The sequence below is a fragment of the Orbicella faveolata genome, unplaced genomic scaffold, assembly GCF_042242905.1.
Source record: "Orbicella faveolata isolate gen_17 unplaced genomic scaffold, um_ofav_v1 contig_13, whole genome shotgun sequence".
NCBI lineage: Eukaryota > Metazoa > Cnidaria > Anthozoa > Scleractinia > Merulinidae > Orbicella > Orbicella faveolata.
Genome location: NW_028301540.1, coordinates 26841489 through 26860282, shown reverse-complemented (window position 1 = coordinate 26860282; position 18794 = coordinate 26841489). Strand labels below are relative to the sequence as shown.

The 18794-nt window shown below is 40.1% G+C and overlaps 1 protein-coding gene across 1 annotated transcript; it reads left to right on the top strand.

The window, feature by feature from the left end:
* The first annotated feature begins 11499 nt into the window (after positions 1-11499).
* Positions 11500-17408, top strand: LOC149115827 (uncharacterized). Its single transcript, XM_089285224.1, has 2 exons — positions 11500-14555; positions 14826-17408. The coding sequence occupies exons 1-2, from the start codon at positions 13482-13484 to the stop codon at positions 16815-16817; spliced, it is 3066 nt and encodes a 1021-aa protein (XP_089141350.1). The 5' UTR covers positions 11500-13481; the 3' UTR covers positions 16818-17408.
* The last annotated feature ends 1386 nt before the right edge of the window (positions 17409-18794 follow it).

Here is an 18794-nt window from a genome sequence, read left to right as displayed (position 1 = left end):
AGACAGGTAAAACTGATATCGGGCGGTAATTGTTGATATCGTTTCGTGCGCCACCCTTGTGCAATGGTGTAACTTTTGCTACTTTCCAACGGTCTGGAAAACTGTTTGTCGATATTGAAAGGTTCAGCAATTTGCATAATGGACTTGCAAACGCTGGTGCAATAATTTTGAGTACACGAATACTTATGCCATCGTGCCCTGAGGCCTTGTTACAAGCGATTTTCCCTATGGTGTCAATGATCTGCTTAGGCGTTATTGGAGGGATGTTGAAAGCCACATTATCATTCAATCGCGAAGAGACAAAATTTTTCAGCTTGGTGTCATCAAACTCTACGCCAGCGTCGTTTTCCTTGCCAATTTGATCTAGGATGTTTACGAAGTACTGATTAAGCTCATTTGCAATGGAAGCTTCGTCACTAATGATGTTGTTTCCTGTGTTTAATTCATCGATGCGAACTCGAGGTTTACTAGTCCCACTTAATGTTTTGAGCGCTTGCCAAACTCCTTTTGGATTTCCTTTGTTTTCGTCGATTTTCTTGCGGAAGAAACTTCTCTTTGTTTTTTTGATGAGACTTGTAGTTTTACCCTTTGCATGCGTATAGCGTTCCCAGTCTGCAGGCAGATTTGAAATTCGCGCCGTTTTCAACAGTTTGTCTCTTGTTTTCATAGACGACAAGATCTCTTTAGTCATCCAAGCAGGCTGGTTCGGTTTCTTGACGCGTTTAGATCTATCATCTGCCGGATACGTGTTTCGCGTGGAAAAGAGCTCTCGAAAAAGATCTCTATAACATTTTTGACTTATCGTAAAGATAAAAACGCAGTAGCTCTACCTATGAAAGAGAAAGATAATTTTTGGAACTTCAAATCTTCCAATCACATAGAATAACGATGGCAAGGACACCTTAACGTAATTAGAATTTACAATATTTCGGAGAGAAAGCTACATCAGGCTTAGCTGGTTTTCGTTCAGGTCCTCTCTCTTGGTGGAATTGGAATTTGGAGCTAGGTGTTGGTTTTGTGGCGGGAGGAAAACCGGAGACCCGCAGAAAAACCCTCGGAGCAGGGCGAGAACCAACAACAAACTCAACCCACATATGGCCCCGGGCAGGAATCGATCCCTAGACGCATTGGTGGGAGCAAGTGCTCTCGCCACTGCGGCATCCCTGCTCCAAAACGCATACGATGTTGGCCAATTCGTCTTTCACATGTCGCATTCCGTCATAAATTTTAGTATATTCTGAAAATTACATAAAGTAGGTAGTATCGTTATTTTTTTGCAGGGTCTATTGGTTTTGCGATTGGGTGAAGCCTGATAACGATGTTTTGCACATAATCCTTTTATGTCTTTGTTTTGGTTTGGACAACGATATCCTCCTACAAAACATACCACTCTATCCCTCAGTGGATAGTTATTTATCCGTTAAATACCATATGGCATCGTTTGATAAGCGAGGGCCAGTATTCTTTTTTAAGGATGAAAGGCAGCTACTTTAAGGCATGCTTTGTGGTCTTCCAATATTTGGATCCCTTTTGAGCAAAAATAAATAGATTGCGCTTTTTGGAATAAGATAGTGTGTTTTCTACGTAGACATAAATTACAATACTGAATTTGCTCCACGATGCGTTTCCTCGAAGCTTTTAGAAAGCGATCGCCAAAATTCATCTAAAGAATTCAGTAGTTTGAATCAACAAGTCATGACAAAAGTAAAACAATCTCTTAAAAAAAGCAGTTAAGGTAAATCACAGGTTTGTTGTAGCTATTACGACTTTGATTCTTTCAATCCACGAGCGTTCCAAATGCACTAGCACAGTTTTGGCCAAAACAGTATTAAAATTATGAGATTAGAATTATGACTAAGTTCCTTTGCTTTACAACTCTAGTATACCGACCATGATAAATTAAGATATTACGTCAATTGTTCAATGAAGAAGAAGTATATCTAGCGGTTTTTTCGAGGTAAAAAATGCGAAAAAGTCTGTCTTTGTGAACTATTTTCGATCTGACATGACCACCTCGTGAATGCGCAACCCGTTATAACAGATAAGTAACCTTAATGTACCGGCTTTGATTCATCAGGTCAACTTCAGAAGGCTCTATCCAATTACGGAAACTTAAGCGGAACAAGCTCCCACTCAGGAAAAATAATAAGTAAATTAATAAAGAAAACAACTTTACTTCAGTGCTATATGTATTTCTTTGTACAGAATGAGACAAGTTAATTGGAAACACTAATCTAAACTAAAGGAGAGAAAAGAAAGGAAATCTAAATGAGAGAAGTAAAGAAAAGCTGACACTAACTATATCAATTTGAGAGTTCAGTTAAGCAGCTTTGTCGTCTAGACTTTTTATGTTACGCAGTGCAATCGTGTTTACTAACTGACTGCAAATTAAACCACAGTCTACACAAACAAGTGAGGGGTAACCTAAGATCAGGCGTTCTTTTCCTTTCTCTTTTTCTGGCGCCAAAAAAGGAACGGCTGATCGCAGGTTAAGTGAAGAGCGCCGGATTTGTTAAGGTCTAAATCGTTACAGATGTTGAAATAATGAATACTATCAGGAAGAAAGAAGAAGAAGAAAAAAAAAAATTGCGGTTACGTTGGATAATCGTTTAGAAACAAACAAAAATGTATAAATTTGATTGTGATCGATCAATAATTAACAAAATAAATGCTATTGTTTTTTAATGAATAAATAAATACAACACTGTAATGAAGTTGAGTTTGCGAAGAACACATCCTCAAGCCGTTTGATTTCAACTTTTGCTCGAACAACTCTCCGACGGTTATAATAAAGATGCTATCAGAGATGAAGGCGCTTCTTGGAAAACAACGTCGCCTTATTTGGTTAAAACGCATGCCGTAGTTTAGGATAACTTGGCAGCCAAAATACCCTTTATCGGAAGTATCACAGAAAAGAGATCGCAGATTAATTGATTAAGTAAAGCACCTTGTTTGGTTTAAAATCACTCTTTTAGCATAACGTTCTATTGTTGCTGCATTGCAGCGGAAATCCAGATTTCAGGCGTTTTGAAAATAAGCGGAAACTGAAGCGGAAACTGCTCTTAGTACACGAAACGAGATTTTTTCAACCTGAATAGACCTTTACTTCTACAGTCACGAATGCGTATCTCAATACGAGTAATGATAGAAATGTATCAAAAATGAAATCAGCTGCGTTGTGTGTTAGTTGTAGTTTTCAAATCATGCAACAAAATGCTTTGACCGCCAAAAGAACACCCACCATCCATGTCGAAGTACATGTAAATGAATAATATTCACTTTATTTTAGTGTCGGAACGGTTAGCACTGGTTCACTAATTGGTGACCGAGCAAAGAAACATTCTAAATTGAACCGAAACTTGTTAAAAATACCAGTTAGTTACGGCTGACTATTTACCAAGCGTGGAGCAGTTGAAGTTGGGAGCACCAATCACCGGGCCGCTCCGGATTACAATTCCAGTACCCTAACCAGAAGTCCACGCCGCCTACACGAGCACATACTATATACTCATTGTTCCCGAAGCAACTCAATATATTCCTGTTATAGCGTTAACGTTCTTTAACGTTTGCGTTTTCTTTGAAACGTAACAGTTCCTTTTCTTTTCACTTTTTCTATCATAGCGATTCGTGTTCGGTAATCAATTCGATTCAATCGAGTAGAGCTTTCATAGTTTTTCATATTTCCTTGTGGAGCGCCAAGCCATGAGCGTATGAATGGCGCTATTTAAATAAACGTTAATTAGTTATAATTATTATATCTGAGAATCGAGATATTGTTTGATTCAGTATATTGTATGAGGACTAAAGAGAATTGACAACTGAAGAGAAATATTACAACAAACAAATTTATCTTCTGATTCAAATCTATCTATATATTGTGACAACCGAAGTGAAACATGTAACAAAGAATTCAAAGATCAAGACTGAGTTACGATCTCGGCTAACCCGCGAAAAATTAATATACATGCGTATCTCAATCTCAGCGATGGAAAAGGTTTCACTCTTTCTAATATAGATTAGTAGAATTCTACTGGCGTTTTAATGCGAATGGCGTTCTCTTATTGAAGACGTTATTCACAGTCTATTTCTGTTCTGTTGAGTAACGTGGCAATGAGCGCTTAATCCACCATAGGAAAAAAGATGGCGGCGGTACATTTTATCACGATGCCTTGCGAACCTAACACAGCCTATAAGGCACAAAGAAAGCCAAATTTTTACAATATTTGTTCCTGTACTAAGAACAGTGAGAAGCCCAGGTTTGAAGGTTTTATAACGTTTCTGTACGTTTTTTAAAACGTTGTTAAGGTTTTCGTGCTCTAAGAACCGTGGGTAAATGTAGTAGTCGCCATCTTTTTTCCTACGGAGGATTGTTAACAAACTGGTGACCGCTTCTTTGCGTTTTCGAAGTGTCTGTGAAGAGTTTTTGGATAAAGTTTTGAACGACTGCTACAGTTAAACTAAAACAATTAGATTTTTCGCTCTTGATTTCTATGCGTGAACGCGATGGAAATCCCGTGCTCATAATTGTTAAATAGCCTTGGACAGGAATTGATCTTTCTGAAATTTATATAATTACAATAATAATAATAATAATAATAATAATAATAATAATAATAATAATTAAAAGTTCTGTTGTTACGGGGGTGGGATTAGGTCTTAATGCCCCTTCCAACCCTGAAATGAATCAGTGGCAAGTGAGTACATAAGATTTCAACCACGGTCTTTCTAGTTCAGTAACTTTGAAAATCAAACAATATCGTGGGTAATCGGGCGCAACCGCAAGCAACGATCCGTAATCTGTGTCAATTAAGGGTTGTATTTGTTTCAGTCGTGATTACAAAGCACTTTCTAAACGTGGGCCATGTGCAGGCCTTTGTTTTTCTCCTTTTCTCGTGAAACAAGACTGAGACATGGTTACGTTAAATCGTGCTGTCGAAACCGCGTTCTTTGATTGCCAATTGTAACAGCTCAATAATGTGTCAATATATATCCACTCTATATTGTTTGTTTGTATTTGTGTCAGAACGCAACTTCCGGCGTTTTCCGTCACTGAAACAAAGCGATTTTAGGGTGGATACTAGGGATCACTAGTTACCGTATTTACTTTTCCGTCAACGAAGGCTCTGGCCTGTTCTTAAAAAACTACCGGTTTAACTTGTTCAATTATCCTAATCAGCTTCGCCAAGAATCCATATCGCGTTGTCAACTTGTGGCTAAACTTCCCACAAGTAACTGCGATAGAACACGTGCCGGACTGTGGCCTTCTTTATTGCGTGGGTTGAAGAATTGTCAAAATTAGTTCACTTATTTGATTAAAAATCAGGACTGAGGAACGAAGCTGTTGTTAAGCGTCAATTTGGCATGTGCTTGAGAATTTGCTTGAGAATTTCCACTATGTCACCTATTAAAAATCTACGGAATCCTGAATCAAAACCATGTAACCATTTGTAGCAAAATCAACCCCGCAATGATAGTGACGTCGTGTTAGAAATTGCTGGACAGTGAGTGTTGATTTGTATTTCTTTTAAAGAACCATTAACTTAGTCATTCGCTACGCACGTACACTTACACAGCTCAGTTAGACTTCCATCCGGTTATCACATGTACGTGAAGTTTTGGGAGAGGTTCATTTGGTAGTGTTAAAAAAACCGCGAACACGAACCATTTTGGACCATCCCGAAACACAAAAAAAGACAACGAAAAAGTGGCAATAACTTTCAGTCGGTGACTATTCTTTACTTATTGAAGAACTCCAGTTCACTGCATGCGAAGAAAAGGCAAAAACGTTCAGTCGGTGATTAATCTTTACTTATTGTATATTTCCAGTTCATTGCATGCGGTTAGCTTGAAGTTCCTGTTTGCTTTTTACTGATTTTTAATTTTGTTTTTCAAGGGTAACACACAACATTCTTGAGATTGATTGAATTTTGAGGAGAGAGAGGAAAACTCCTGGAAAGGAAGAGAACCAATAACAGACTCAACCCACGTACCGTATAACGTCCAGGATATGGACCCCAGCCAATTGACGAGGGTGTGTGCAAAAAGGGGGAAGTTAAAGAGAAGTTCCCATCGGGTAGTTGGCAACTTACATTTATGCCTTGTTTACACTTTGTTATTTAATCATTTTCCTTTATTGTTGTCACCTTTGTTTAGGATATAATGATACTACAATAACCGCCTATTTTTATGCCAGACTGTTTTCGTTTGAGCCAGAAACGAACCTTGACGAGTGTGTCCATATTTCATGTTGTCGCGTGGGCGAGCACGTGTCACGTAATTAGCTATAGCGATGCAGTAGTCTGGGAGATTTGTTCTCGGAATTTCAAATGAATGCACTTATGTCATAAGAACGTGAAACAGACCTGAAAGCCTCTTCGACAAATCTAATGGTAATTGCTGTAGTATCACTATAGAATAGCTGTCGGTATAATCGTAACTGTTTCCGACGTGTTGAAAGATATTTAGCATTGCCATAGTGCTCTATGACCTTTCTATGTCTGAAAGTTCCTAAAGTTGCTAATTTGTAATCGACAGCCGTAGCAAAGCAAACTATGGGAAAGGGAAATTGAACAAAAATCATCTGCAAAGTTGTTACATATTTCCAAAGCGCAACACTCCCTCCCACTCCCTCCCACTCAGTTTGCACTTCTTAAAAAGTTAAGCCTAAATTTTTCAAGTTCGTCGTTTGTAATCTGTATTAATCTTCTACATCATCAACCATGCTAGTTCCTTTTTCAAGTTCTCTTCAATTTTTAAGGTAATTTTATAAACAGCCAAAATAACTAAAAACTACCGTGATGTTGATATCACAACCGTCTATATTGCACGTTATCTTTTACTGTTATCTAAGACACCTCTCGGATTAGTGGGATATGCAAAGATATTGGTTGTTAACCTTCTGGTGTTAAACTCGGGTTATGCCTGAGAGAAGAGAGGTCAGAAAACTGCACGTTAAAGCGATGAAACGCTAATTCTTTCTATGCCATGTACGGAACATTGACAAATTAAATTTTGTTCTTTTATTTTATGTTCATCGTTTGTGACACGTTATTTGTGTTTATGGAAGTTTCTGAATCCAGTAAGAATTATTCAGTATTTTGGGGTAGACTGTCATTAATAGTTTATTTTTTTTAATAGACGGTGACATGCAAGGGAGATTGTTGGTAAAAGAGACTATTTTGAAATTGCTGCTGGTTTTAAAGTTTTTTTCTTTTTCAATTTTTCGCATGGATTTATAAAGTGACTCGAAGAATAATTAGCATGTTTTTAATTTATAGTTACTGATAGTGCGCAGTGTAATAGTAGGGAATCACAGTTAAGGGGCCACGTCATGATTCGAGCATCTTACTTGTATGTTCGAAGATGACTGAATCTATTTTCTTTTTCGTAGACCTCGTTCTTCCTATCCGGTCTATGGTAACATATTTGGATTTTTTAACTTTGTTAGACTTTCAAATTTTTCTAAGACTTCACTGAAAAACTTAAAGGCTATTCAGCTCCCTGTACGCCATGCTCGTTGCTTAAATGGCATACATTTAAGAAGAAGGTGATATAGCAATTTGCAATAGAGCGTCGTTAAGCCAAAACCAAAGTGATCACTTTAGCCAACCAGAAAGGACACAGAAAATCTGATGAACAAATCCTTGAAGCAAATACACGTAGCTGACGCGAAGCGCGGGAAAACCTGTGCGTGGGGCAAAGCTCAAGAAATTAACTCCCTTGACGCCAGTTCTTAAAACATCGCGGAACACCAGAGAACGTGTCATTTGAGGAAGGTCTTCATAAATGACTTGGCGTGGATAGGGAATGCTATTACTATTTTCACTTACTAGAAAACTGCGTGCCGAATTCATTTACTCCAGTCACCTTCTCACTCCAGTTATGTCTTCCTCGTAAATAACCGCGAACGTTCAGTTTCATAGCTACAATCGTGGACAAAAGTCCTTGGGACACTTATGTAATGTAACGGATTATCTGTGTTTTAGAACTAAAGTATGAAGAAAACGCTGCTATATCCTTTATATACGGGTTGCTGTCCCCCCTCCCTACCCAACACAATGTTGACAATCAGTTGAAATTGCACGTACTAGTTTTCAACATTGTATGGGAGGTGGGGGGCGAGGTTAGGCAGGTACATACATACACATACATAGAAAAACTTTATTTAAGCTCGAAGTTGTATTCGCGCCTGGCGTGTACGCAAAAGCGCCAAAAGTGCAAATTTGTCCCAAGACTTTTGTCCATACTTGTAGGTGTTCCTTAGCAGCCCGCAAATGTCTGAATCCTTAAATTTCATTCCGGCTTGCGTTGGTGATCCACTTTCTTCGTATTTCGTTTATTTTCGCCTAATATGGAAGATCTATCACCTTCCGGATACGTGTTTCGCGTGGAAAAGAGCTCTCGAAAAAGATCTCTATAACATTTTTGACTTATCGTAAAGATAAAAACGCAGTAGCTCTACCTATGAAAGAGAAAGATAATTTTTGGAACTTCAAATCTTCCAATCACATAGAATAACGATGGCAAGGACACCTTAACGTAATTAGAATTTACAATATTTCGGAGAGAAAGCTACATCAGGCTTAGCTGGTTTTCGTTCAGGTCCTCTCTCTTGGTGGAATTGGAATTTGGAGCTAGGTGTTGGTTTTGTGGCGGGAGGAAAACCGGAGACCCGCAGAAAAACCCTCGGAGCAGGGCGAGAACCAACAACAAACTCAACCCACATATGGCCCCGGGCAGGAATCGATCCCTAGACGCATTGGTGGGAGCAAGTGCTCTCGCCACTGTGGCATCCCTGCTCCAAAACGCATGCGATGTTGGCCAATTCGTCTTTCACATGTCGCATTCCGTCATAAATTTTAGCATATTCTGAAAATTACATAAAGTAGGTAGTATCGTTATTTTTTTGCAGGGTCTATTGGTTTTACGATTGGGTGAAGCCTGATAACGGATGTTTTGAACATAATCCTTTTATGTCTTTGTTTTGGTTTGGACAACGATATCCTCCTACAAAACATACCACTCTATCGCTCAGTGGTTAGTTATTTATCCGTTAAATACCATATGGCATCGTTTGATAAGCGAGGGCCAGTATTTTTTTTAAGGATGAAAGGCAGCTACTTTAAGGCATGCTTTGTGGTCTTCCAATATTTGGATCCCTTTTGAGCAAAAAAAAAATAGATTATCCCTTTGGAATAAGATAGTGTGTTTTCTACGTAGACATAAATTACAATACTGAATTTGCTCCACGATGCGTTTCCTCGAAGCTTTTAGAAAGCGATCGCCAAAACTGATCTAAAGAATTCAGTAGTTTGAATCAACAAGTCATGACAAAAGTAAAACAATCTCTTAAAAAAAGCAGTTAAGGTAAGTCACACGTTTGTTGTAGCCATTGCGACTGACTTTGATTCTTTCAATCCACGAGCGTTCCAAATGCACTAGCACAGTTTTGGCCAAAACAGTATTAAAATTATGAGATTAGAATTATGACTAAGTTCCTTTGCTTTACAACTCTAGGATACCGACCATGATAAATTAAGATATTACGTCAATTGTTCAATGAAGAAGAAGTATATCTAGCGGATTTTTCGGGGTAAAAAATGCGAAAAAGTCTGTCTTTGTGAACTATTTTCGATCTGACATGACCACCTCGTGAATGCGTAACCCGTTATAACAGATATTCCAGAGTCGCTGTTATTTATCGATTTTAGTAATAGCACTAGATCAGTACTCTAAGTTATGAACAGTGAACGAGTGTCTCTTGGGCGTAAGGTTACTTCGCACCTTCAGAGGCCAAAAAAATCGTTTTTTCTTTTATTTGACAAAATTTAAGTTCGTCATTTTATTTAGTATTTCCAAAACAAAAACATTTAAATTCTCAAAAAGCGGCCGAGTTATTTAGAAAAAGCGTATTTTCAAATAAAGTTAATAAACTAGGAAGGTGTCACAATCTTGTCAACGGGCGAGAACCCTGGGGAAATTTTCGCGGCAAACGCTCATCGCTCGTATTTCACGACATTTGCATATTTTTATTTACATCACGCACTTGACAGAAATTCCCCCGTGGAAAAATGGAAAAATCAAAAGCAGAAAAAAGTCCTTGGGTAAAGAAAACGAAACAAACCGGCGTAAAGAAGACAGAAAAAGCTCCATATTGTCAAGGAAGGAAAAAAACCTTGCCAAAAGCGACAAAGGCTCTTGGTTTGGCCAAACACCTTCGACAATCTCGGCATCTGCTGAAGATCCGGAGCGTTCGAATATCCTTGGATCAAGTAGCTTAAAAATCAAAGTTAACGTCAGTGCAGGCTGCGAACAAGATTCTTCGTCGGAATCTGGCGGAAGTGATGAAGAAAATGAAACCTACCCAAGGGAACTCATTTTAGCAGTAAGAGTATTTCTCAAGCTGTCCGTCGATTCCTTAACGTCTTGTTTTTCAGCGGTACATTTTCCGCCTTTAACCTTTTTGGCGCGGGTTTTGCCTTTGCCTTTGCCTTTGGCGTCTTTGCCCATATTACGTTGCCATCCTGAATTGAACTCCACTGTTGCAATGCGATGCTTTTCCCGGGAAATCTTGAGCTATTGTCATAGACACTAGGAGGTCCTGTTGTCCCATTGGTTTGCGGTTTTATCAGGCGTGATAATCTCCGGGCGTGGTGCGAGTTGTTTACGAACCTTAAGAGTGGATGTCTCTAAAAATCAAAGAAAAATAAAAAAATCGCGGACATGGTCAAAAATTCGTTTCGTCCCATTTTTTGTCTACAGGTAGCTATAGGTACTAGCTAAAGTGAAATGAGGTTAGTTTGTGTAAATATTCATTTTGACGGGAATAAACCGTAATGAATTGCATGATCGAAAATGAGTGCGTGCGAGCTCGAAATTATGTAGTTTTCAGGCCGTCCTTAGATGAACTAAAATGCGACAGCAGGAATTCTCAAGTTATAAATATATACAGTTGGCCTTCCTTTACCAAGATATACTGATATTTTTTGTATCGTGTCCTTCCTGATGAAACCACGGGTTAATTACCAGAGGACGTCTTCGCCATTTTTAGTTCACGTCAAACCCGGCCTAATATATTGTGGCAAAAATGCATGTGGTAGTGTCTCAAAATTTCCAGCAATACTATCACGAGGGCTTCTGAGGTAGGTCTTCAAATTTATCGTTTCATTTTTCTGGTATCTTCTACTGTTTCAATATACCAACCAACCAAACTTCGGTAAAATTGCAAATGGCGCCATATTGAAATGAACAACATCAACATTGCAGTGACACAAGCAAAGCATTGTTTGAGTCGCAGCCGCACTTAGCTTGTTATGTTTGCTTTGACATCAATAGTTCCTTACCTTAGAAATCTTTTATAGGCCCTTATTATGCTGCTTGGAAGATACTTTCGAAATACTGTCCTCTGCAAGTTGGTGTAAAGGGGGCCGACCGGCGCACTCACTGAAGCCACTGAGCCGGTGATGGGTAAACTTTAAAAGTTACTTGTTGTTATCATTTTCTATAGCGTGTCGCCAGCCAGTTTCGTTTAGTCTACTTTGATCCTAATTTCGGCTTTTTTGACGTCCCACACACGAAAGATCCTGTACAACATGGCAGGCACCGCTAGCGATTTGCACAGGTTCCTGTCTGCGTGTCGACTGCGTGACATGTGATAATCTGTCACGTAACGAGATCAACTAACAGTACATTCTGCCTCACGAATAAAATCCAAACAAATATATTGCCGTCATGAACAAAAAAGATACAGCAAAGAAACAGACTTTACAAAATGTCACAAATTTAAAACGTACAGTGAAAACTTTATGGAACGAAAATAACGATTCAATTTTCCCACGGGAAACAAATGTAACCAGTTAACGATAGTAAACAAAAAGCAAAAGCGTAATAATCGTCGGTGAAAGTAATAAAGATAACGGTTGCTTAAACTCCAGCAGAAAAAAAATGTCTTGTTCTTTCCTTGATATTGTTGGTGGCGTTTGTGGTGCAGAGGAACGCGCAAGGCATCCGTCCACTCAGACAGTATCGCTGTCATCGTGCAGCAAGGTTATCAGAAGCCACAAGCGTTTTTTACAGTTCTCAGGTGTTGAGACAGAGATAGAACTTCTCTTAGCAAGAAGCGGGATTTTCGTGAACCCCGTCAATTTTTCGGAAATGACTGTTTGCCCGTTGCATCGATCAAGCCTTGGAATCGGATGGAGAAGAACTAGTAGATTATGTTCTGTGCCTCAGGATGTCTCCGGTCACAAAAAGGAATCTGAAAAAGTACCCGCAGCAGAAAGGGGAATTAGTTTGCAGCACTCAATACAAATTTTTGAGCTTACGAAAAACCTCGTACCCGTCGGATCAGGTAAGCGATTACAATGTTTATTCTCACTTTATGCAAGGATAAACATCCGTATAGCTTCTCATTTCACGCAGGGTACTTGGCGGGAATCACAAACTTCATATCCTTAATTCAAATCACTTCACTGCCGCGTAAAGTAACGCCAAGTTTAACAGCAAAATTATTTTTATGTCTCACGAGTTTTCAGGAGTTTTGCAAATACTTTTACGTCGGAACCTTGTTCAAACACAGGCATTTACTCAACATTTTCACCTTCTTCAAGACTTAATCAAAAGGGGAACACTCGAATTGAAATATTTTACAGATATTAGAATTCCTTCCAACAATGCTCGGAAAAAAGGAAAGGAACGTAAAAGACTGACTTGTGACAAGGTAAAATACAGATTGCGTAATCAATTTGAGGTTTGTGGGGCTTTTTCCCTGGGCTAGGTTTGTTCTTTTGCCACATTCAGAGCTATTTGTTCAAGGGGGATGTGTAAAGTAGAAAAGAATAAAGTAATCCTTTCTCTCCAAATATTAAAGGAATTTGTGTACGATGTCGACAGTCCCTGGCAAAAACAAAAAATCATTTAGAATCGCAGGACTTGGGTGCCACAGGAGGTGTGGAAAACATCACAGAAGGTCTATGTGGTCTAAGCTTGGTGAGTTTCTTCAAAGTGTTTATGAAAAATTTCCATCCAATATAGTTAATGAAAGTGAAAAACCTTAACGCGTTCTCTGAATTCTCCCTTCTCCGCCCTTTTCAGGGGTTCAACCCACGCGGGAGAAGGGCGTGTCGAGGATAACTTGCATGCGCATCCTCAAAACGGCGCCATTGCCGCCCGTCAACGACTGGGCAAGACATGCATGGCACAAGAATTGGAAAAGCGTGTCCTGCCCGGACAGCCAATCACATCCCAAAATATAGCCAAATAATAAAGGCTTTAAATTAATATATGGCTTCTCAACTTTTTTTCTAAATGTTCCAAATGGAAAACAATACTGAGTAGTAACTGGATGAAGATATCAGGATAGATTACCAGTCAATTAAATTAATTATCGACTATTACTTTCCAGCTCGCATGCGACTTGCGCTTTTATACACGACACCCTGTGCTTGCACACGGTTGATCTCATTTCGAAGCCATCCAAAGCAATGTGTTCACTTTTTTGTCAGGTTGATGAACAAGCGAGTGACTTTGATATTCCTGCCATTACTTGTCCTGTAACTGTTGGTGATGAATCTCTGCCAGAAGGTTCCACATCCAGACGGCAGAGCCTTTTTTTTCCGCAGGAAGATTCCGAAGAGAGTGATGAAGGCTTCAGTCTAGACAACGAGTCCCAGGAGCAGCTTAATCGCTTCTTACAGCTTCGAGACGTCAGTCCAGTACGTCACACGTTATCAGTGCCGTGGAATACAGCGCACGAGCGTACTAAACGCAGATACCTACGGAAAGCTCAGCAATGTATATCTGCAATGCTTGATGTTCTGGCACCTGAAAATTCGCAAGAACTGTGGACGGAGCTTTGTGATCGTCATGCTATAAGCAGAGAGAGTCAGGTTGTGGTCGAAGGTAGAAGTGAAAAAGAGACGGAGCTTCTTAGTGCATTTGCTGAGAGCTACTTGAACGCGCAACATTGGAGCACCAGACGACAAATACTCTCTTTGATGGCAGATAAGTTATCCCTTAAGGAGATGAGAGAGTTTATTCCAACCGTTACTAGCTATCGCTACAACATTGCCCGACGCCACAGGCTGTTACATGGAAGAGCTGCTCCTCTTCCAAACCAGGAGAAAAAGAGAATGAGAATTGAACCTGTAAAATTAGAACATTTTGTTTCTTTCATAACGAGTCCACACGTAATTCAAGATGTTCCTTTTGGGGAAAAACTTCAGGAATTGTCAACTGGTGAGATCATAAAAACACCCAATGTGATCAGAACAATGATACCAGAGCGCATTGTCCAGCAGTATCAACAATACTGCTGTGAAACCAACTTTGAGCCTATGAGTAAGAGAACCCTACAGAGAGTCTTGGCCGTCTGTTCTTCATCTGTTCGCAAGTCTCTGCAAGGACTTGATAACTTTTCAGCACAAGGAGCGGAAGCATTTGATCATTTAGAGAAACTCGTAGACAAGCTTGTTGACTGTGGCAAGACTCAACAATGGGCGAGGGAAATTAAGCAGCAACTTCGTTTGTCGAAGCAGTACCTAAAGGGCGACTACAAGGTGGGTGCATATTTTATTATTATGCGTTGTCTTTGCGGAAGTGATGTAGTAGACTTCTTACTATGATATACGGCTACCTTTTTCTTTCTCTCCAAGTCTTTTTTATGCTTAATTCATGAAACAAGAGGTTGCAATTCACTGTAATACGCTTACACACATGTATACAACGCTGAGAATCGGTTAAGTAATCTTTCTGAAATGTCGATGCGCATGCGTTGCTTTGCAAATATGCACTGAATCACGCGGTTGTCATTTTACTTCTTTTTTTAGGTACATGCAGTGGAGGCCTCAGAGGTTCCCGATCATTGTCGAATTTATGCGCTAAGTGATCCAAGCAATGCAGAATTTCGGAGCTCCTGCGACCACCTCCACAATGAGTCATGTGTGCAGTGTTATGAGTTAGAGGAAGTCATGCGTACCATAGAAGATGAGTGTTCAATTGCGCTCTCGTCAGCAGAAGATCAAGCTGACATGCTGCATACTATCAAACAGGCAAGGGATGATATCATTAGCTGGAAAGCCCATCAGCTACGTTCAGTCCACCAAGCTGAGGCGAAGCATTCAGTTTTAGCCAAACTCGACAGCCGATCGGTGTTGTTAGTCCAGGACTGGGCAATGAAATATATGCCCCGAAAATATCGAGAGGCACAGTCAGACTGGTTTGCGAAGCGAGGATTGCCATGGCACATTAGCGTTGCCATAAGACGGTCAGAGGGTTCTGAGCACTTTGAATCGCAAACACTTGTTCACGTATTTCAAAGCTGCGCCCAAGACAGTGTGACTGTGGCTTCGATAATGCTTGACTGCCTCACCACCCTGAAAAAGGAAATTCCAGACCTGGAAATGGCTTATTACAAACAAGATAACGCTGGCTGTTATCATAGCGGAAATTCAATCATCTCAGCTAAGCTGGCCGGTGATGCCGTAGGAGTGGCTGTTGTAAGAAACGACTTCTCGGACCCTCAAGGTGGAAAGGGGGTATGTGATCGCAAAGCAGCAACAATCAAAGGAGACGTTGGAAGGTACGTAAACGAAGGCAATGATGTCATCAACGCTTTACAGCTCAAAACAGCCATTGAATCTGGCCAAGGAACCACAGGAGTGAAAACAAGCTATGTTGCTGCCAAGCCGTCAAGCACCTTTAATATCAAATGGGATGGCATAAGCTTACTCAACAATTTTGAGTACGATGAAACTGGCGTACGAGTGTGGAGAGCATTCAATGTGGGTTCCGGTAAAGTAGTGCCATGGGCAAAGTTCGAAGGAGTCATGAAGCAGCCCGAAAAATTGGAAATCCTAGAACCCCCATCGCAGAATGTAAGTGGCGCACCGCCGTTCAAGATTGTGAGACATCGACATATCAAGAAAAGCTCTGTCAAAGCAGATTTGTCAACTGAAAACGAAAACCAAGATCGAAGCAGTATTGGTCAAAATAAGCCAGACGACATGCTTTTCCCGTGTCCAGAGGATGGATGTGTAAAAGCATACAGTCGCTTTGCAAACCTCCAGACACACCTAGATACTGGAAAACACCAAATGATGCTCGAACAGGAAACTCTCTACGATAGAGCTAAAAGAGAATATTCTTCCAAGCTGACGGAGGGATGCAGTCAAATTCCAAACGTTCAAGTTACTGTCCAAGCAAAGAGTGACGCCTTGCTGCCTCTTCCAATGGGTTGGGCCCTGAAGACAATTAAGAAAAAAGTGCGTTTTACAAAGAAACAGACCGAATTCTTAACTGACCAATTTCAAAAAGGGGAGCAAAGTGGACGGAAAAGCGATCCACAGGAAGTTTCGAAAGCAATGAGCTTAGCAAGAGACCAAGCGGGGGAACGCCGATTTCAACCTGATGAAGTCCTCACGTCGCAGCAGATTAGTGGCTTCTTTAGCCGTCTTTCAGCAAAGAAGCGATTAGAAGTTACAGCCGCCGGTAACGAAGCAAAAGCCAGTGACGTCTCAGAAGTGGCCATGGAGAGTTCCGACGAGGACGAAATTTCCGCCGAAGCTGAGAGTCATCTATCTGCTGTGTGTGCGAATGTGATGAGAGATGTGGCTATTCAGCATCCGATTGTATCTTTCGATCTTAACATCTGCGAACTTGTACAAAAACGTACACTCACAACTTTCAGAGTGGATAGGCTGAGAGACATGTGCATCGACCTTGGGCTGGATATTTCTGACATTTCACCTCAGAAGAGGAAAAAGCCATACATCGCACGACTCACACAATTAGTCCAGGAGTGTACCTGCACTTCCAAGTAACTGAGCCCTGTACGTTTCACGAATAACTGATCCGCTGATTATAAAACGCGGTGCGTATATAATTTTTAAGAGGGCGTTGCGTGACAGCAGAGTTCTACATATCGCATTTCAGTCACTCGAGCTCGCCGCTGCTGGTGGCATCTCCTCCAATTTGTGTTGACGATTTTCAGTATATTCGAAACTGGTGAGTGCAGAAGGCGCAGAAGGGATGTAAATGCTCGAATTCATGTTCACTGGATGCGAAGCAAACGTAAACTAACGGCTGTGTGGCAAATTTAACCTGTTGTGTGCAATTCAAATGTTCAACCTGTTGTGTGCAGAATTATGCAGAATTATGGCGCGATTCACAGGGTAGGAAAAGTCGAAATTTGTTTCTCCTGTCACAGTATATGAAAATCAAGTGTAGTTATAGACATTTTAATATGTTTCTAGTCATTTCAACGGCCAGTGAAGATATAACTGACCAAAACAGTTATTTGTGTACAACGCGTTTAATTTTGTTATTATGCATCTCATTATGGCGTCATAGTATTTAACCGAATTACGGCCGGTGGTCATCTTTTGATTGTCAAAGGTCCCAAAGAAATAAAACCCAAATCGAAAAGAACTATCTTTCAAGGCTTCTTGGTAGTGTTATTGTAAACTTTGAGACACTACCACATGTATTATTTGCCAAGCTATTCTAGGCCACCTTTGCCTTAATTTCAAAAGGCCGAAGATGTCGTCTCTTAACAGAGACGTAGCTCCTCCAGGAATAACACGAGACAAAATCTATCACTTTGTCTTGATTAAGCAAGTCCAACTCTATATTTCTATAGCTAGAAAAGTCCTTCTGTTACATTTTTGTTCGTATGACAACTGTCCGAAAAGTGCATAATTTCAGGATCGCGCTTGGTGAAATTTGAGCAATTGACCCGCCGAAAGTTTTTAACGGTTTATTCCCGTTAAAGTGCATATTTCAAACATCTAACCCCATTTCCGTTTGTTTACTATATAAGGCTACCTACAGGCAAAAAATGAGCCAAATCGATTTTTGGTCGTGTCCGCGATTTTTTCGATAATCTTTGATTTTTACTGACATTTACTCTTAACAAGCTAAAATCTCGCATTTGAGTTTTGGAGGAATACATCCACTTTGAGCGAATTTACAGGGTATGCAGATTTGACGGATTTTCCTGAAATTTCGCCAGAACATTCCAGAGATAATGACAAACCAAAGTGTGTCAGGAAATTTTGATATTTAACACATTTTCCCCGTGGCGTCCATTTACGCAACACGTCTCGCATATTTTTAGCTACTCCAGCTTTAGAAGTGGATATCTAGACAACCAATCAGAATATCGAAAAAGCCCGACACACGTTTCTTGATTGATGCCTTGTGAATAAGACTCTGCAGCCATTTTGCTCGTACTGAGGAATCCGATAACCGATAAATTCAATAGAAGAAGCCTGGGTCGTTTCACGCCTTACCGCCTCCTGACACTTCCTAAAAGAAAACATTGCTGAAATTGTATTTTTTTCGTAAAGTACATTTATTAAGCTTTCTTATGATATATAGTTTGTTGAAGTTTTATTGAAACTGGCGCGCGTGCGATTTTTTTCCCGAAGGGCACCCGCGAAGGTGGGAAGTAACCTTAATGTACCGGCTTTGATTCATCAGGTCAACTTCAGAAGACTCTATCCAATTACGGAAACTTAAGCGGAACAAGCTCCCACTCAGGAAAAATAATAAGTAAATTAATAAAGAAAACAACTTTACTTCAGTGCTATATGTATTTATTTGTACAGAATGAGACAAGCTAATTGGAAACACTAATCTAAACTAAAGGAGAGAAAAGAAAGGAAATCTAAATGAGAGAAGTAAAGAAAAGCTGACACTAACTATATCAGTAAGACTGCCATTTAACAATAAATACCGTAGTGGATTTCCGTAGGTATCAGTTCTCACTGTGCTCACGAACCTTTCTAAAGTCTGAC